Below are 20451 nucleotides of genomic sequence, written 5' to 3'. Positions count from 1 at the left end.
TCTCATCTGTTGAGGGGAGACAAGTTTGCTGAGCTTAGACCTCAGAAGGAATCTGCTATCTTCTCCTGGAGCCCTTGTCCAGAGGACAGAGAAGAAGCTAAGTGGATGGTGCAGTCCCAAACTGGAAAAAAAAAATGTACATTACAGAGTATATATTTACTGTGTTCTGTTTGATGTTAGTTTTTTGCCTTTTTTTTTTTTTTAAACCACAGACATTTCAGAACCACACTGCGGGAGTAAGAAGAGTCAGCAATTGAAAGCATAACCATTGCATAGTATTAAATGAACAGAGACGGTGAGTTCTTTATTTACAATTATTGTCTAGATAAAAAAATTCATAAAAACAGATGAATGGTCATAAATTATTGACCCCCTAATGGGGTGAACTGCCAAACGTACCCCATGCTGCTAGATATAGGACGCAGAGTGCAAGCTTTATGTACTACAGTGAGTTTTGACAAACCAATCATTTCCTCTGTGTGTGTGCGCGTGTGCGCGCGCGCGCGTGTGTGTGTGTGTGTGTGTGTGTGTGTGTGTGCATCCATCATCCCTGACAAGAAAAGACCAACACTGATGTCGGGTGTCCTCGGTCACTTCCACGGCTCCCTGTTCCCCAAGCTAGGCTCCGCTCAGAGAAAGCCCTCCTGTCTTCCCAGTGTCCCGGCTCCAAACGAACAGGGAGCATGGGGGGCAAGTGCGGCTTTCCTGCTGTCAGGGAATGAGGTCATGGACATAGGATTGGAACCAAGAAGAAGGTGGGGAGATGGAAAACCTTGAGAAAGGAAACTACAAAAAAACACCATGTTCCAAAGCTGCTCCAGGTTTTGTCACGTGTGGAGGTCTTTACTTTCTCGGCAGGAGAACAGCAGGCTGGCTTTTGGCGGTGTTTGTATTGGAATCCAATAAGCACATCTGAGGGCTGGTCACCCCCTTGGGGATGCAGTTTTCTCTGCTGGGTACATTCAGAGAGATTCCCTCACGACATTCAGGTGATGCTCTCACACACAGAAAGTCCTCCTTCCAGGATGGTTTTGCCAGGTGGGATGGGCTGACTTGGGATCCCAAAGCCTCAGGTTCCTTCAACAGCCACCCAGCCGTAGGCCCTCCCAGCTGACTATGGCTCTTTTCCCGAGTGGCTCTCATCTTGTTTGTGGAAGAATTCTCTGGGCCTGGAGAAGGGAAGGGCCGAGCTGACACAGAGCAACCGTGGGAAGGGGTCAGTATGAGGAATGAATTTCACAAGCGAGGTGGAAAGTGTTTGGTTTTCCTCGAAGCATGGGACGTCATCGATCATGGTATTCAAAATGTCTTTTGCACTGTACAAGTTTATGGAAAAAGATCGTATGCTGAAAAGTCTCAAAGCAAACTTTGTATTAAATACAAAAGTTCTTTTATGAAAAAAGCTGATACCCACAAAGTGCTTAGCAGTTAAGAGGCTGACGTACAATTAAATAAGCTTTCATTAAGTGGGATTACTAGTGCTGTTATTGTCTTGGGGGAAAAATAACCACCTTTTCTCACCTGTGATACTGTAGGGTTTCAGAATGGCTTTCTGTCTGGGAAAGCAAGACTTGCTGTCAAAAGGCTACAGTATATATTGCGACTACAGGAAGACAATTTGGTTTAAAAATCACACTGAATACATTTCAATATACACATCATAAGGTTCGTTCGGATCTAAATAGTGCAGAGAAAAAGGCTATTCTTCTTCAAAAATAAAAATAAAAGCAGCAAGCCATCATGATCCTCATCCAGTATGCCAACAGCTCATTTGCTGCAATTTATAAGTAAATAAACCTCTAAATTACTAAAAAAAAAAAAATCAACACAGTAGCATTTATAATATTGCAACACTACCTCAACCTTGTCCAGACAGTGCCAAAGAGAACCTCCTTTTGAAATGCTCTTAGTAAACTCAAGTGAGTTTCATCGAGAGAAAAGTCTTCGACCAGAGCTGGGTGGACCCTGTCATCCTCGGGCTGGGCCCGCCGTTAGTGCTGCAAATCTAGGAAGCCTTCTCTCCTCCTCTCCCTGTGTCTACGGAGCACGGAGCACGGTGTTAACCCCCTTCCAGATGGAGACTCCTCTTCGGTTGCGTTTGGCTTCTGCCTGAGCCTCCCGCGGTAGTGACATAATTGAACGGAAAGAGCAGGCAAAAATCAGAGCATGGCTATTGTAAAACATCGAGGTTGCAATCCAGGGAAGTGTCTGTTGGGCTGAGCTGTTTTCTATAGCATCTCAGCCGCCAGTGTTCTTTAACCATACAAATAGCCAAGGACGTTATCTACAGGATTGTAAACAAATTACATTCTTGTTTTAGGACATAAATAAGTTAAAATAGAGCAATTTAAGCGGAAACAAGGCAACATGCCGGCAAAAAAACTTTATATATCCGTGTGTGTGTGTGTGTGTGTGTGTGTGTATACATATATATACACACACATATCTATATGGACGTATACAGTCTTGGAAAAGTATACGTTGATATAGATACAAAGAAATGGATATAACTTCGTGAGTGTCTATGAAGTTCTTCGATTCCGTTGGTGCAAATTTACTAGGCGAGTTAAGCTCTGCAGTTTCAAAAAGTTGTTAAATTAACCTATACAACTGAGACCATGCTGCACAAGCATTTCAAAAACTCACAGACCAGTGGATTGGATAAATAGTCTCAGAAAAGAGTCTGTTTGCAGTTCCCGCCTAAGAAAACAAACAAAAAACCCTCCCCGACCCCCCCAAAACCAAACAAGGGGAGGACTGGAAGTGTCCAGTACATTCATGCAGGGGACATGGTGGCCTGGCGGGTGCATGGCTGGTCCGTGTTTGGGTGGGAGCCAGGAAGGGCTGGTTCTGGGAAAATCGCTCACTTCCATAAGCCCCCCTCCCCGAGCAGATCCCGCCCCTTGCCTCAAAGTGAAAAAGAGTTCAAACAGCATCGCAGCCAGAAAAAGGGTCTGTTGGGTGGAAATGTTGGTTTTCTCGCCAGTATTTGGTTTCCTGTTGTTGCTCGTTGCTGTTTGGGTGAGCTGGGTGCCTGGATGGATGGGGCCCGGGGAGGGGGGGGTGGGTGGCAGCGGGGTCCTCAGCTAAAGCGACGTCTCCAGGCTGTGGATGGGGCTCCCTGGACTTGAAGAGGTAGCTGATTTGCTTGTGTCAGTCGTCAGGTTGATCCCGCTGTCGATGGCGCTGTTGTTCTTGTTGAGCGATGACGGCGGGCTCGAGTTCTGCTTGAGCGCGGCATCTTCTTCCAGGTCGGTGTCATCAATGAGGGGGATGTGGGGTTGTGAATCTTCGATCCGGAATTCGGGGTGAGCCATGAAATTATGGATGGAGGTTCGAGACTCAGGCTTTTCTAGACCTTCATAGAGAGAGCTACGGAACGCCTTCACGACGCGAATCTGCAAGGGAAGCACAGGGGTGAGAAGCACTGTCCTGGGGTGAGGGGCAGCAGCCAAGCTGGGAGGGGGGGCTCGGAGAAGGGGTTATGGGGAGGGGTTAGGGCACAGCGGGCGGCTGGAATCCACAGTCGCTGGGTGTTATGAGCACGGGCACGAGGGGGAAGAATGGGAGAGGGGGCTCAGGTTATATGCATCCATGAGGTTTTAAAAACTGCTTTGGTTTTGGTCAGAACTACAATATTAGGACAGGAGGAATCAAGCCCCATCACAGAGATAGTGGGAAACAGTGGTTAGAGGAAGCATAGTCCACTCCGGCGGGCACCCAGACCTAGTGAGAGACTGAGCCTTGTTAACTTTAAAGCAGAAGTTCAACCATGCAGAAGGGGAGCGGGACCAGGTGGGAATAAAGGAGGAAGGAGGAGAAGCTTGTTTTAGAACATTAATCTTAAGAAAACCACACGCAGTTAAGAAACCATACAACATGGAACAGATAACATGTCACGAACAGAAGAGGAATGGAAAGGAGAGACAGTGGGATGAGCTGGGATGGGAGAAGACACACGAGGGCCAGAGAACAGGAACATCAAACCAAAGGCAGCAAAGCAAACCAAAGCCAACTCAGGGCTTTCTGGGGTGCAGAGCAGAGGCAGCCAGAAAGCACGGAGGAGCCGGCAGACTGATAACATTCAGGGGCAGGAGCATGCCACAGTGAGGGGTCGGGAACCACACGGCACACACAGACACACACACACAGCTACACTTGGAAGCCTGGACAATGTGAACGGAGGTCTTTGTACCCAACGTTTCTTTCCTTCATGCATTTGGGAGGTAAACACTCGAGTATAGACTCAAAGCCCTGGCCAGTCATTGGAGTTGACTTTGGGGGTCTCTTATTTCCTGAAGCATTTTATTTCATTGTTTGTGCTTTGAAAACACAAACCCCCCCAAAGGAGGCCAGAATCAGATGGCCAAACCCAGCCCTGGGTGGGATTCTAGAGACTGTGGACCCAAGGCACAAAAAAGTACATTCTTTCATTTTCTGTGTTTTAGTTGGAACCCATGGTTTTCTGAAGAGCGAAAGGAGGTTGGACATCAGGTCTTCCAGACTAGCGGAAAGAGCACTGGACTCTTAGCCAGGGAGACCCGAGTCTGAGTCCTGGCTCTGCCACTTTTGATGCTCTGCCACTTTTGATGCTTTAACCGAGGGCAAGACACGCTGCCTCACTGGTTGTCCTCTGCCCTGCCTCATGGGGTGCAGAGGAATAGGACCCTCGTGTTGGAGAGAGGGATCCCTTTCTCCAGACTCCTGGGGTGGGGGGAGCCGCACCAGTCATCAAGAGGCAGATGGGATTTGGGACAAAGTTATTTCCTCTTTTCCTAGCCCCAACTCAGAGTGGAGGTGGTGGCGGGGGGAATACGAGGCAGCATCAGTGCCTCCAAGGAGCAGAGCCTCAGCCAAGTTGGCCGTGGAGTGGAGGGTGTGCTCACGGCCCTCCCTGTAGAGCAGTGGGAACCTCCATACCACAGGCCTGAGGCAGGGGTGGGGTGGGTGGGATGGGGGGGGCAGAGAACCAGTGGGGTTCTTGTGGGGAGGCCCTTGTGGTACCAGGATCTGTGGACCTCTCAGCTAAACCCAGGGGTGTCTCGTTGGTGGGGCACAGTGGGGAAAGCCCTGTCCATGGAAGTGAATTTTCTAGATGGCTGTGGCTGATGGTTTTAAGTGTCCTGGCGTGGGGCTTATTGTACTCTTTCCATGGGAAGTGTTTCTACAGCACAGGAGTGCCTTTTGATTTAGTGTACACAGAGAAGAATTTAACTTTAAGTTGGTCAGTGATCCTTTTGGTCTTCTGGAAGACCCCAGAGTTTTGAGATATATATATATATATATATATAAGTTTCTCTCTTTGTCAGCCATCATTACTCGTTCTGACTTCTTCTTGTTTGCTCAAAGGCACCTCTGTCCCTTTTCCTTCTTATGTGCTGTGGGCTGGGGACTCCAGGGGACCCTGCTTATTGGAATCATGCTTTAAATAAGAGGCATCAGGTGCCAAGCGAGAGCCAGCAGACTACCGTGATAGCCATTTGACTGCTCGGAGGTCTCATTCTCCTTGGATTCCCTATTCGTGGCTCTGTAGAGATGATTAAATATTCTGATCTCCTGATGAGCAGGCCATTACACCCTTAATTAAGTGAAACCAACAAAAAAGGTGTCATGGGCCTCATCTTTCTTATCTGTCAAATGGGAAGCATCGCCACTGTAACTGTCCAGCCTAGTGTCCGGTGTGTTCTGAGGCTGAATTGCAATAAGGTGGTAGGAGGAGGGATGGTGGTGGGACCCTATCATGTGACTGAAAATGCAGAGGGGACGACACACAATGAGATGCAGGCCCCTTGCCCTCCCCCTGGCATGGAGACAACAGAAAGAATGAACTACTCTGGACAAGACTGTGGGGACAAGACTTTTCGGGACACCCCGCCACGGTCATCTCAAGTGTCCACTTCGGTTCTCTCCGCGGCTGAAATGAAAAAATACGGGAAGAAAAAAAGCTCTTCCGCCTCCCATCCCTGCCTACCCTAAAGTGAGATTTTGGGGCAGAAGCTGCACTTGGGTATGGGGGGATGGGAGAGGGGAAAGGACCCCGCCTGTGGGAGTTCCGACATTGTGGTTTCATCAGCACAAAGGGAGCAGGAGACCCACGCCCCTCTTGGAGGGCTCTGAGGGAACACATCGGCCCTGGGCTGGGATAGGCTGGGACGGTTCGGTATACTCGAATGTTTACCCGGCTTCAGGGAAGCCAAGAGTCTGGGATTGATTCACATTCATTTCAGGCTCAAGGTTAAAGACTCACAACCTCTTTTAATTTCACTCTCTCTTGCTGAACTCTGTCTCCAGGGTTCTCTAGCCCTCTAGGGAAACAAACACATGGAATATTCAGACAGTGGAGAGGTCTAGGCCCCACCCCAGAAGCAAGCCATTTTCTCGCCAACCCAAGATTGCACTAAGTTCGTTACCAAAATGCTAATGAGAGGCACAGCTTTCTTTTCTTTCCTTCTTCATCTCTCCCCTTAAGAGATGCGCACTCCTTGCCCTAGCCGTCCTTGGAATCAGGAGGGGGAAGGGGGCATGGCAGCCGGAGATGCCCCCTGGGTGGAAGTGGCCAGAAAGTGGCCAGTTCTGGGTTAGAAGTCTCTTGTGCTTGCTTGGCCTGGTTGGTTCGAAGGAGGAGGACCTTCGCTGACCAACACAGAGCCTGCTACAAACTTGCTAAATACAAAAGTGGTTTGAGAGGCGTTAGTTGCTTGAGGGGTATAAGCAGGAGCGGCAGGGGGCTTGGCTTTGGGTTACAGAGCCGGAAGGTGCCCTTCTCCCCGGTCCGGGCCAGGCTGGCAGAGACTCCAGCAGAGAAACAGCTTTCTTGGCCTTCTAGAGCCCAGAGGATGGACCCCTTTCCACTTTGTGAGGCTGTAGGCATGGGCACTGGTTCTGGAATGGAAATTAAACCCCTGGAAGCTCCAGGGCTATAGGCTTGTCTGGAAAGTGGTGTGGGATGGTAGGGAAAATGAGGCACCTCGGAGTCAGACCCCTTGCCACTCACTTAGGTGATCGCAGCCAAGTCAGTCCAGTCCTCTGAGCCTCAGTGCCTTTCTCAGTGAAATGGGTGTACTGGCAGATCCTCCCTCCTATTTCCCTGGTGAGGCATATGCGAAGTGAAGGATGGGGGAACTACTTTGGGAAATGTTGAGTGGGGCTCAAGTATAAGCCCTCAGGGGTGTGGCTTTAAGTTTCGGGGGGAAAAAACAAACTCACTTTTGCGTCAGTCAGAAGAAGAAAGCAAGAGTGTGGAGCAGAGTCCCCTCCCAAACATTCTGGATGCGAGTCTGACCTGCCTGTCACATCACCGCATGCACCTGTCCGCCTGGGGCCCTCCACCTCACAGTGGTACCAGGGGAGGGATGGTTGGGGGCTCCTCACCCCAAGGTCATGGGTCAGAAGTCTGCCCTAAGCAGAGAGTGCCCCACCACAGGCCTTGGTGGTCAACTCTTGGCAACCCAGGGGGCGGTGGTCTAACTCCTTCTAGGGTATAAGATCCCAGGTATTTTGGGTTCAGCATGCACAGGGCCACCCTCCTCTGCTGGAGAATCCCTAGGAAGAAGAACCTGCCTGCTCAGAGGAGGTGGGAGGCAGCCTACCTCTCTAGCCCACCCAATCTAGAACCCCTTCTCTGACTCCCGGCTACTGGTGTCATACCTCCCCGTGGGAAAAAAAGCCTTTGACTCCTGAAGAGACCCTGCCTGGTAACTAGAGGGCCTTCAGAATCCTTGGAGAACAGAGGAGATGCTGTTGTTATAGCAAATATTCAGGTGAGGGAGGAACTGGGAGTTTTTATTGCGAGTTCACACTGTGACCGTCTTGATCAAAGTGTGCGTGTTGAAGCTATTTTGGGGGATTCTCCTTTGGAACCAGTACTCTTGGCTACGGGGATGGTCAGGCTCCCACAATACACCCCAAATTACAGTCTAGATTCTCCAGTAGAGGGTAGGAATACGAGATACTCAAGGAGGCAAGGTGGCAGCTGGATGAGGGGGTCATGCATGGCCAGCCCCTTTGGGGCCTCAGAGAGAATGGAGGGTGGGCAGATATGGATGTAGTCTCTGAAGAAGGAGTATTGAGAACTGGGTGTCACTTGACTGGCCTTATTGAATGGTTTTATAAAGGACAGAAGAAAAGGTGAGAATGATGTTGCCCGGGTTTGAGGTGACCGAGCTCCTTCTCTAGGCTATGAGAACTAAGGTTTGGGGCTAAGCCATGGGAAGACGTCCAAAGTCTGCCTGCGTGCCCAGAAATGCCAGGCAGGCTCTGGCTGTGGCCAGTGTGAAGCACCGTGCCTCAAAGAGGTCAGATCCAGCCAGAGGGATGTGGGAGTCACCAGGAGGGATGGCAGGAACCCAAAGAAATGGTTTCTTTCCCCAGAGGGTCTCCAGACTGGAACCACCCCTCCTTTTTAAAGTGATCTCTATACTCAAACCGGGATCACGTTGTGTGCTCTACCAGCTGAGCCAGCCAGGCACCTCCAGACTGGAACACTTTGGTCTTTGGACTTCAAGACAGTTGGTGGTGCTGAGCAAAGCCAGGGCTAAGTGGATGCAGGAGGAGGTCAGCTCAGTGAGGCTCTCTGCTGCAGGGGGTAGGGGCAGGATGGGACCAAAGTGTTTCCTGCCCTGAGAAAACCTGGCAGTGCCTTCCTAGTGACTGTCACAGAAACGTGACTTGGACCCTGTCTGCTCAAACAGATCTCCATTTCACCTTGGGTTGCCTGGTCTCCCCATCCCTGGGTGTTTGTGCTATGAATGAACCCAGAAGGGCATTTCTTCCCTTTTCTGCCATGTCCCTGTTACCCTGCCTACCTGGCAGGGCTGCACCCCCTAAACAATCATGGGACATGAGCACAGACCAGCAACAGGCTCTCTGTGGCTCGTGTTTCCCGTCAGAGGGCTCAGGTGGTCCAGTTCCCACCTGGCATGCAGGTCCTCTCCTGCTCAGTGGGAGGGGATGTGTGCAGTGGGTGTACTGTGTTTGGATAGGGGTATAAAGTACCCCTGTATAAAGTATGGAGAGATGAAACCCAGAGCCCGTTCCTCATCAAAAGCTTGAGGGCTGGGACATATACATTGTGGCAATCTGAGAAGACCAGGACTGGGGGCTCCCCCGCTGTTTGGGAGGGGCTGACTGGAGACAAAGTAAGGAAGGTAGGCAGTAATTAGAGACCTCTTATTCCCTCTGGGGCCAGAAGCTATGGAGGGGTTCAGAAAGATCTAGATAGGCCAGAGATGAGAGATCCAGGTCAGAAGTGGCATGAGAAGGTGAGCTTGGCAGGAGGGAGAAGATGGAGGGGGCCAGAGTCTCCGCTACCCCTCAGATGAGGAAGGGCAGGAAACCATGGGTTGGACCAGATCCCTCAGGGACTGCTGACACCCAGCCAAGAAGTGAAGCCTGTTCACTGTTTTCTGCCTGAGGTCAAGCTGAATGGGTAAGAAGCCCTGTCCTCTCTAGGGAGGGGTCAGACCTTCAGCGGGCAGGGTAGAGTGTGTAAGGCAGTTAATGCCATTGGATGTATAAGGGAAGCAGGCACAGGGTTCTGAACTACTGTGGCTGGGCCTTCAGGCTGTGATCTCCTTGGTGGCCTGGGACTTCTCCCCGACTGGGACCTCTGATCAATAGTGACCCCTCACTTGGCTGTACCCCACTGTGACTGACTGGGATCCCTGATGGCCTTGACCCATGGTAACCCTTCGCCTAACTAACTGTGAGACTCTGATCTCCTGGCCAACTCTGACCTTGGCCTTGTAGGCCAGGCTTTTCCTGTCTGATTATGGCACGAGACCAATTGGCATACTCCTTGCTGTCCTGGCTGACTGCCCCCCCTTGGCCGCTGTGACCCTCTGGTGGGCTAGAGCATTTGATCACTGTAAACTCCCCACCAGATGCCAATCCTTGACTGACCCAGACCTTTTTGGCCACTTTTGACCTTCATGACCCCCTAGCTGAATGGTTAAGCCCCTGACCCTGACCCCAGCCAACCCTGGCCCACCAAGGGACGGCCACCCCATGACTGGCTATGCTCTCCTGACCAACGGGGACCCTCCTCGATGATGGTGTCCCCTCAGCCCCCTGGGCTTCACCATGACCGACTGCCCCCCATGTCCTTGGTGCCCCGGCCCCTGCCCGCCCAGCACTGGCGTCGGTGGCGCCCGAGGCAGTAAGGATTCACACTCACGCCCAGCTGCAGCAGGAGGAAGGCTGGTCGGAGAGGAAAGAGCATTGGACAACGACACGCGACTAGGGCTAGAGAGATTGGCTACGTCCTGGCTCTGGCTGGTGACGGAGGACTGTCTCCGCAGGGCTCCCTGAAAGGAGGCCCCGCTCTTGAAAGTATTGACTACTTCAATCTGCAACGGAGGAGAGAACGAGACAAGTTGCGAGAAGAACGGACACACAGCTACACGACTGACAGGCGCAACGGCACGAGCACAGCCGCAGCCACGGTGACAACGACAACGTGACTTAAATCAAACAAAGACTACCAGACACACTCAAAGGCTCTGAAAGACGTCTGCTCGGTGCCAGGCCCCTCTGTAGGCCCCAGAGTGCTGGGGAGGGCTGGCCACGAGGGCTGCGCGCTGGGGTTCTCATTGCAGGAGGAGAAGCCTGGCTGTGTTGGGAGGCTCTGGGTGGGACACCTGCCCCGCCCTCCACCCCAGCTCTCCGAGAGGGCTGTCTCCTGAACCTCGGTTACCCCTAAAACCGGGGCGGGGGGGGCGCTGCGAATGCCAATGAGGAAATGTTCAGGAGTGCCCTGTGGGCGTGAAGCAGCCCAGGTGATCTACTCTTGGTTACCTAGGTGCGGTCTGGGCAAGAGGCCCACCCTCTCTTACTTTCCTAGTCCCTGTGTCCCTCATCCCACAGGGCTGTGAACACACAGCCTGGGTTAGAACTCCAGCCCGGGCAGAGGGCTATGTGACAGCATGTGGCCTGTGTGTGGGGGGCTGGGAAGAAACCCATCCCACATGTGCTTGGCATGTGTGCTCTTGCCACACACATACATGTCTGTGCAGGCATGGGGAAAACCCAGAGTGGCTGTGACACTGTGGCGGAGGCTTGGAGGGCAGTGTCTAAAGGCCCTGGTGGGGAATATGTCCACATGTGCAGAGATGCCCGGATCTCGAGGCTGATGCCTGGGCCGGGGAGACTCTAGGGTTGGCCTTGGTCTCACACTGACTCGTCCAGCCCTGCACCGCCCCTCCTGGTGGCTGTCCCGCACCCCTGACCAGAGCCCCACACTCACCTCAGCACTCAGGCCCCCTCCCGACTGAGGGGCATTCCCCCAGAAACCCATGGCGGGTGTGACCCCCGGCCTGAGCCCTCGCTGGTCTGGGGGGTGAGATGGAAGTTTTCTGAGGAGGCTGCAGCTTCTTTAGCAGTCACAGGAGCGTGCATGTGGGGAACGAGGGTGTACCGAAGGCTGGCGAGGTGAGAGAGCAGAGCCGGAGCCCCGTCTCTGCAGGCCTGTGGGGTGGCACGGAGCACGCCCACCTCCATCTCCCGCCGCCCTAGCTAGGTGTGACCCAGCCCTAGGAGCCTCCTGTACCTGGGTCTGGATCCTATTGAGGCCTCGGAACCACAGGATCTGGCCTCGCCGAAGCTCCCTCTCAGCGTGGTCTATCTCCTCCACATCCTCATTGAGCTCCTCCTCCGGGATCTCCTCCTTCTGCGTGAGCCTGCCCGCCTCCTTTAGGAACTTGAGCCTGCTGGTCGGGATGGTAGCGATGACCTGCAGGGGGTCCAGCGTCAGGGTGATGGGGGCTGTCCCTCAGGTGGCCTCCTCCCCAATCTGCCACCCCTCCCCACTTAGTTATGCTCAGCTCGCGCCTTAACTCATCCTACCTGTTTCTCAATTCCATCGTTTATAATTCTTACTGATTTGCTTTGTAATTCACTCAGTCATCCAGGGTTGGGGGGCACAGTGGAAAATCTTGGCCTTTAGGAGCTGGACAGGTGTGACCTTGAATACCCCAGACCTTCTAGGTCATGTGACCTTGGGTAAGTCATTTAACTTCTCTGAGCTCTGGTTTTCCCATCTGTAAAGCTGGGGGTGATTCTCAGAGTTTGAGGATTAAGCAAGATGGTGTGTCTAAGTTGCTGCGCATGAACCTGGCCCACAGCAGCCCCTCAGGTCCCTGGGCTCCTTCCTGCTGATCACTGGGTCCTGTGATACCTGAGTGTGGGCAACAGAGGTGCAGGGCCTGGGTACCATGGGGGCAGCCAGTCCTGGGACTCTGGGAATGGTTGCTCTCCCAGAAATGGGAGGAAGTATGAATAGGGGATATGCTTTTATCCTTAATCGCCCTCCAAAGGGCTTGTCCATGGGGCCGAGGTGTGAAAGCGAGGCCCTATGGGAAGGTTGAGGTGGCAGAGATCAGAGGCTCCTTTCACATCCTGTAGGGACAGATGAGGGCTGGCCTGCATACAGACTTATGCGTTCCCTGGAGGTTTCAGCATTGCCCCCTGGCACCATCCTCGGGCATTAGGAGTCTGCTCTCCCAGATGCCAAGAGCTCCCTGAAGGTGTGGGTGCCAGGCAGATAAAGATGGCCTGGCTCTGAGGGTGCCCAGGGAATGGGCTCGCTAAATCAAATCTAGTTTATCAACATCCCAAAGAAGCTCCAAAGTTTCAAGAAGGACCTTTTGGATGAATCTAAAATTTCTTCCTGTCTTCTAGTTGCTACTGCAACTTTCCACTCAAGCCTGGAACAGCTTGAAGACAAGGACAATGTCTCAGGCCATTTGGGGCTCCCACTAGCTGGAAGATGGAGCATCTTGGGAATAGAGACCCTTTGACCGAGATCCAGCTCTAGGTACTTCTAACAAGCACTGCATGCTGGTCAGCCTGCAAGTAGTGAGTGCTGGCAAGGGGTGTGTGTGTGTGTGTGTGTGCGCGCGCACGCGTGTGTGTGTGTGTGTGCGCGCACGCGTGCACGCGTGTGTGCGCGCACACATGCCTAGGATTTGGGCAAAAGTAGGGAAGGGAACTGGTGGGAGAATGTTCTGGGTCACAGCTGGAAGGGCCCCCACAGAGCATCCAGCCCATGGTTCCCCCAAGTGGGAGAGGATGTCAGACCCAGCACTGCGTCACTCAGAGCCAAGGCAGAGCTCACTCCTCCTACATTTCCTCGGAGCTCTCTTAAGGAAATCTGCTTGGTGTCATACCACTTACTAATTATCCTCTTTTTTTTTTTTAAGATTTTATTTATTTATTTGACAGAGAGATCACAAGTAGGCAGAAGACAGGCAGAGAGAGAGGGGGAAGCAGGCTCCCTGCTGAGCAGAGTGCCCAATGCGGGGCTCGATCCCAGGACCCTGAGATCATGACCTGAGCTGAAGGCAGAGGCTTAACCCACCGAGCCACCCAGGTGCCCCACTAATTATCCTCTTAAACAACAAGCTGGCTTCAGGCTCTGAGCCTTCGCAGGCCATGACATCGAGTTAGAGTTTAATAACATTGCTCTCATTATGTTATTATTTTATTTTGTTAGCTTCTCTTTATGATAAATGATACTGATTTTCTAATCATGTTAATAATATAAAGCTACCTTTTGAAACAAATTTCAATAAAAAAAACTGGTTTGATTGAAAGAAACTATCAAACAAATAATATGTTCAGAGGTATGTAGACATAAGGCAAAAATCACAGCGGTGGTACCCTAAAGACCAGTATGCGGGACCTGGGCCAACCCTCATTGCTCAGATGCCCAGAGATGGGGAGGGCCTTGTTTAGGGTCAGACACCGAGTCCATGGCAGAGTCAGGACCCATTCTTGGGACTGGAGGATTCCTGGTCCAGCTCCTACAACCCCCCTGGAGCTTACCTGGCCCCAGACAAGCTCTCCCAGTCCGATGAATATGCACCACATCCACTGGTCCAGCTGCAGGGGAGAGCAGCTGAACGGCTTCCCCCCAAACTGCACAATCACTATCTGGAGGTCAAAGGGGCACACAGGGACGGGGGGGGGGAGAGACACAGAGAGTGAGTCAGGGGCCAACTCAGGGGTCTGGGCTCGCAGGGCACAGCCAAGGGGCTCTGGCTGCTCACTGCCCACCCCAGCCCAGGTGGGGTGGGGGCCTGGCTACCTGGATGGCAAAAGTGCCCAGCACAATGGTGCAGAAAATAGGGTTCCGGAAGATTCCATCGAAGACGTTCCGCTCGCCATGGATCTTGCGGGCGTTGATCTCATTGAAGAGCTGCATCATGACAAAGGTGTTGAAGATGATGGTATAGTGCTCCGAGGGTGGTGAGTGCAGGGGTGCATTCCTCCCGCTGTCGATCTGGAACATCTTCTCACCTGCCAAGCCGAGAGGGCGGGAGCAGGGCTGAGGGCCTCGCTGGGGGAGATGCTGAGCCCTGAGTGGGGGCCTCCTCTGCACAGCCTGGTGGGTCAGGCGGAGACAGAGGCGGTGCTCTGGATACCGGGGTTGGGGGTGCTGCACTGTTGGGTGGTCCCGAGTATGCGTGGAGGGATGACAAAGCCCTTTCTTCTCTAGGGAGAGAGACGTTGGGTGAACTTTATTCTGCTTTTCTGTGGAAACCTGTTAAAGGTGGAATGCCTTAACCTGTCCTGTTAGGTGACACTATTTATGAAAGTGAACTCTAGCTGGCAAACTCATCTGGACTGGGAAGACTGGGAGAATGGGTTGTGAACCAGGAATCCCTGGTGGGAGGCCATGGCCTTGGGCTCCCCTGTAAGTGATGGTTCTTGTAACTGACTGTGGCCCTTGCTGAGACCCCTGGAAGCTTCTGGAGCTCTTCTAGGATATATCGATTGCTATGTGGAGGCTGGGGCTTCTAGGCCAGGCTGGCTCCAGTCCCGTGGCCTCATTCTCTTGTATTTGAGTTATCACAGGATGGGTGGAGAGTAGCTCCCGGGTTGCTGTGTGGACACGCACTGATGACAGGCCTGAGGCTATCTTATGTCTCTTGGCAAAGCTGTCTAAGCGGGTGCCAGGAGGGCTTCTGGGGTTTTCTGAGTGTGAGGTGTCTAGTTGAATTCAAGACCGCTGAGAGTAGGTGCTCAAGGGGGAAGCCAGCAAATAAACCAGGAACTTGCCCCCCTCTCCTCCCCTACCCGGCAGCCTTCTCTCCTAGTTTTGCATTCACACAGCTTCTTTGAAGACTAAAGATAACCTTGACAATAGTCCTGCCAATGTTATCACCTTCCAACTTTATGTAAGAGGACTGTCCTTTAAGCAATAGGATCCATGCCGAACCCACATCTGTACCCTAGACCTTGAGGACAAGTGCCCGTCGGCATTGAAAGCCCAGCTTTTCACGCGGAGGAGCCCTGCCCAGGCTGGGGACTCCTGGCTGGCCCCGACTCCCTGTGTGACTGTGAGCCAGCCCCTTCCCACTCTGGGCTTCTCTGTGACCCAGGCGTAGGCTTTGCCTGCGTCCTCTCTGAAACACCCGAGGGATCCCGGCCCAGTCTTTAGCCAGGATCCTCAGTCTGGCAGCAGGTCCCCTCACCACTGTGTGCCTCCGGGCACTCCCTGTAACACATGATGGGGACAGGCGCCTGCCTGGCCGAGTGCGGGGAAGACCTAAACGAAGCAAGCAGCCTAAAGGAAAATGCTATGGAAATCATGGGCGGCTCTGCAGGTGTTTGTTCCCTCCCCGAGGAGGGGTCAGTGAGGGTGCCTGCATGGGGCCCAAAGAGGTGCAGGAATGGGTCAGGGAAGGGGCCAGAGCCTCAGGCCCCTCCAGGACAGTTGTGAGGGGCAGAGAGCAGCACCTGGGTGCCATCTTGCCTAGTGTGTACTCCGTGCCTGGAGCTGTCATCAGTAGAAGAGCCCTGGTTTTGGGGTTGGCCAGACCTGAGACAGGGCCTGGCTCTGCGCAAGACTTGCTATGTGACCTTGAGCAACTCACTGCATGGCCCCAGGCCCCTATGACTTCGCTGGCAGACAAGAGGGCGGGAGTGACTCCAGAATGCCGGGTCCAGGCTGGGGCGTCCCAGGTGGGCTGGTGGAGGACTCACCAACAAAGAGCAGGGTGAAGATGAGGGTGAGCTGGTAGACGGCGTGGCCCAGGATGTTCTTCATCATGGTCCGTGAGATGAGGGGCTTGTTGCGGCCATATGGCTTCCGCAGAAGCAGCGTCTCGGTGGGTGGCTCTGTGGCCAGTGCCAGCGAGGCAAACGTGTCCATGATGAGGTTTACCCAGAGCATCTGCACGGCCTTCAGAGGGGAGTCCTGGGGACAGCAGTGGTGGGGGAGGCTGTCACAGGGGAAGCCGGCTGCACCTGCTGCTACCAAGGGCCAGGTGTGGGCCTCAGCAGCTTCTTGCATCTCGAGCTGGCTCTGCCCAGTGGGTCTGCCTTCAGCTGGCCTGTCCGCTGGGCTCCTGAACAGGCACCCCGCAGGTTTGCTGGGCCTTCCCTTCCCTGAAGAACAGCCTAGACCTGCCCACCATTCTCCCCCAAGGAGAAAATTGAGTCTTCCAGGCCTGATGGTCATCAGCTCCTTGCCTTCTGGTAAATTCACCCACTTCCCCACCATGTGCTGTCCGTCCCTTCAGCCCCCATGGACACATCTCTCCTGGCTAAGGCCAAGCTCTCTCTCGTCTCCAGCACACATCCTGTCTGCTCGGCCTCCCGCTACTGCTTTCCCCTCCACTATCCATGGCTCTGGTCTCTGCTGTCCCACCAACGGTGCCTATGACCCCTGTCCCCTTGTTACTACCACCCAGTTCCTTCTTACCTCATCATCCCACTTTACCTTAAGCAATTATTGTGTGTATCTATGATTCCAGAAATAACTTACATCCATAGTAGGAAATTCAGGTGAGTAGGGAATAACAGAGGAAGCTAAAACTCGTCAGTGATCTTGTGAGTTACAGGCAACCACCATCCACATTCTGGTGTGGATCCTTCCATGTCTCTCTCTGGCTGAGACTGGGATCATATGGTCATACCGCTCAGTGCACAATCATATCATGTGGGGCACACTGCCTCGAGGAGCTGATCTACTGTCCCCTTGTACCCCCAAGTATCTTGTCCTTGGCAGCCAGACTTTGGCCTGTCCATGTCCCCCGAATCCCTTTCTCCAAGGTCACCAGCACCTTTCCTGTCACCAGTCAAGAGATGCATTTTCCAGCCTCCTCTCACTGACCTCCCTGCCTCGCTTGGCCACAGTTTCCTCCTGGCCCCTGACCCCACTCTCCTGGCCCTCCTCCTCCTCCTTGAACATTCCCTTTCCCTCTCCCTCTCCCTCAGGGCTCCTCTTCCCCAGTCTTTTAACTCTGTGCCCCCCACGGCCCCTTCCTTAGCCCTGCTTTCCTCTCCACACCTGTCCCCCTGGCTTGCGTTGCCCACCTCTCCCTAGTGTCACCCTCTCTCCAGCCCAGGCCTCCCCCTCTGTTGTTAGCTTCATCCATGGTGGAACACCTCCTTCAGGAAGCCCACTGACCCTGTAAGCCTAGTAGCCTAAACTAAGCAGTTCTTTACTCCTCTTCATTTCTTGGTGCAGCCCCTGAGGCCCACTCTGCCTGCACCCCACATACTCACTCACCTCCTGGATTCATCAGAGCCCCTTCCTCCAGGCCACCTCTCCCACCTGTGCCCCAGAGCAGCCACCTTCCCCATGTCCTGCACCTTTTTCCTGCTCATCAGCCTTCTCTGTTGACATGAGCCTTGGGGTCAGGGCCCCCCATATCCCCATCAAGTCCTGCATGGCCCTGCCACCAACTCAATCTAAAGCCTTAGGCAAACTGGTAGTCTTCTTTGAACCTGTTTCCCCATCTGGCATCAGTGGGATCCCCCAAGGAGCCTTGCAGGAGCGGCCGTGCTGTGGGAGTGTTCCCTGAGCCACCACTAGAGGGAGTCTCTCATCCACAGACCAGGAGAGGGTCCTTTCAGCAGAGGGACCCACCAGCCACCTCACAGTTCTGACTCTCAGAATAGGGTACGGGTGGGGGGGGGGGTGTGCGCCTGGGTGGCTCAGTGGGTTAAGCCTCTGCCTTCAGCTCAGGTCATGATCCCAGGGTTCTGGGATTGAGCCCCGCATCGGGCTCTCTGCTCAGCAGGGAGCCTGCTTCCCCCTCTCTCTCTACCTGCCTCTCTGCCTACTTGTGATCTCTGTCTGTCAAATAAATATATAAAAATCTTAAAAAAAAAAAAAGAATAGGGTACTGGGTGCTGCCACATGCAGCCCCAGTGGCTCAGAATGCAGCAGAGGGGAGCAGCATTCCTAAGGCCACAAAGCTCTCTGGGGAAGTGCTTCCTTCTGGGCTTCTGGGGCTCCTCTCTGCATAGGAGCTTGTCTACCCATGTGATTGCCAGGAGGCCTTAGAATACTGGCCCTTTCCTCCCAAGGACAGGCTGGTCAGCCTTGAGGGGAAAGCAGGAGGCTGTAGGAACAATGGCAGGTCCCTGGTTGGTCCAGTCTCTGAGCCTCAGTTTCTGCTTCTGTAAAATGGGGATTATCATAGTTTCTGCCTCATGGGGCTGGACGAGGAAACAGTGAGGCTGAAGACATTCAGGCCTGCTGGCTGGCTTCCCCTGAGCTTGGGATGGGGCCCCAGATGGTGATCTTGACAGACAACTACCTCTCCCAGTGACAAAGAGCCCCAACCTGGCCTCAGAGCCCAGGGAAACAGGTGTCTCCTGCCACACTCCTGATGGAACTAAGCCCCCTAAGGGCCCTGCTGGCTCCTTGCCCCCAGCTGGTAGCCTGATCCCCTCATGGGCCCTGCCTTGCCCCTGCCTCCCTTTGGGGGCTCTGCCTTTCTTTGAGGATGACCTCTTCTGCCTCCTAGAGAGAGGACCAGGTCTGTGACTGATTCGGGCAGCCACATGGGTGAGGATTGACGTCTCCTATTTGCCAGATGACCTTGGGCCAGCCCCTCACCTAGCTGAGCTTTGTTTCCTTGGGCTGGTGCTTGTGCCTGAGGTCTGTGATGCAACTCCTGGTCCTTGGTAGGGGCTCCCCCAGGCTTTGGCATGCCCCATCCTGCCCGCCTACCCCCGCACCCCCCCCAGAGGACCCACCTGCGTGATGCAGGCACCCGTGAAGGCCACGATCACAGCCACCACGTTGACCGTCAGCTGGAACTGCAGGAATTTGGAGATGCTGTCATAGACGTTGCGGCCCCACATCACTGCCTTGACGATGCTGCTGAAGTTGTCATCTGTTAGGATGATGTCTGAGGCCTCCTTGGCCACGTCTGTGCCTGCGATGCCCTGTGGGGACAGGAGCCTGTGTGCGGTGGCTGGGTGGTGGTGCACAGCTCAAGCAACGCTGTTCCCATGCCCTGCACACCCTCAGTCCTGTACGCACATGCATACTCCCGGCTGCCCAGCGCGGCCAGACCACATGGGGTGTGTGTGCATGTTCTCCTCCCAGCCCCCGCGCCCTGAGGCCAACTCTGCCTTCAGGAAGCCTTTCCCTGGCCTATCCTCTCCCACAGCCATCATGGCAGGGAGCCCTCTTCCACCCTTCCAGGAAGACCCTGGGGGCTGGGCTGAGCCTTGAGAGCACTGGGCATGTGAGATAGCTGGTGGGTGAGCTGAGTGTGAACTGGGGGTCCCGCACAGCCAGTCTGAGGCTGTGTTGCCCACACCCCCTGCCTGGGAGCTCCTGCCAGTCCCCACCCCGGGGCCCGCTGCCTGCTGCCCCTACCATGGCGAAGCCCACATCAGCCTTCTTGAGTGCAGGCCCGTCGTTGGTGCCGTCCCCGGTCACGGCCACCACCTGCCGCTGCTCGGTGTGTGTGCTATCGATGATGCCTGTGGGGCAGGGCAGGAGTGTGTCAGGGCTCTGGGACACTTTATGGGCCAGAGGCAGCCTGGGGCTGGCCCTGATTGTTGGGAGGACCCCAGGCCGGGCCCAGCCTCCTCTCTGGCCCCTGCCCTACCTCCCCGCTCTTGTTGTGGCTCTTTCCAGCTCTAGGCTTGCCCACAGCTGCCGGCACCTGCTGGGGATGTTGGGCACCTGAGCCCCATGCTGGCTGGTGGCCCTCTGTGATCTGGGCCCTGACGGTCTCTCCAGAACCCTCTTCAATCTCTGCAGTCCTTGGCCACATGGGTGGCCACCCCAGCTGGAAAAGCCTCTCCCTCTGCCTGAGTTCCAGGAGCTCCTCCCTTCCCCTACCATCTGCTCCTTCAGCACCTTCTACCTGGTGGTTCAGTCGCTCCTGAGGAGACCTGGGCTGTCCCATTTGCCAATGGCCCCTGATCCATCATCTGGCCTTGATCTCTCTCCAGACATTCACTCTCAATAAAATATTCAGGAGAGCCTGGGTGGCTCAGTCAATTAAGCATCTGTCTTCAGCTCAGGTCATGACCCTGGGGTCCTGGGACCAAGTCCCGCATAGGGCTCCCTGCTCAGTGGGGAGCCTGCTTCTCCCTCTCCCTCTGCTCCTCTCCACCCCCACCCCATTCTCTGTCTCTCATTCTCTTTCTCAAATAAATAAAATCTTTAAAAAAGAAAAAATAAATAAAAAGAAA

General features: G+C 54.0%; 1 protein-coding gene across 2 annotated transcripts in view; it reads right to left on the bottom strand.

The window, feature by feature from the left end:
• Positions 1–209: 209 nt before the first annotated feature.
• Positions 210–20451, bottom strand: part of ATP2B2 (ATPase plasma membrane Ca2+ transporting 2) — a 371578-nt gene continuing 351336 nt past the window's right edge. The window contains exons 19-27 of one of the 2 annotated variants that reach the window (XM_080796558.1): positions 19625–19731; positions 18994–19185; positions 15985–16198; positions 14084–14295; positions 13822–13929; positions 11546–11728; positions 10171–10346; positions 6251–6305; positions 210–3398 (exon numbers count right to left, since the gene is read on the bottom strand). In XM_080796558.1, coding sequence (XP_080652684.1) covers positions 3087–3398; positions 6251–6305; positions 10171–10346; positions 11546–11728; positions 13822–13929; positions 14084–14295; positions 15985–16198; positions 18994–19185; positions 19625–19731 — 1559 coding nt within the window. In that variant the 3' untranslated portion in view covers positions 210–3086. The remainder of the gene's footprint in view (positions 3399–6250; positions 6306–10170; positions 10347–11545; positions 11729–13821; positions 13930–14083; positions 14296–15984; positions 16199–18993; positions 19186–19624; positions 19732–20451) is intronic. The other variant, XM_080796557.1, reaches the window with a different exon arrangement.

The sequence above is a fragment of the Martes martes genome (assembly GCF_963455335.1).
Source record: "Martes martes genome assembly, chromosome: 1".
NCBI lineage: Eukaryota > Metazoa > Chordata > Mammalia > Carnivora > Mustelidae > Martes > Martes martes.
This window is presented reverse-complemented; position numbering and strand designations above follow the sequence as displayed.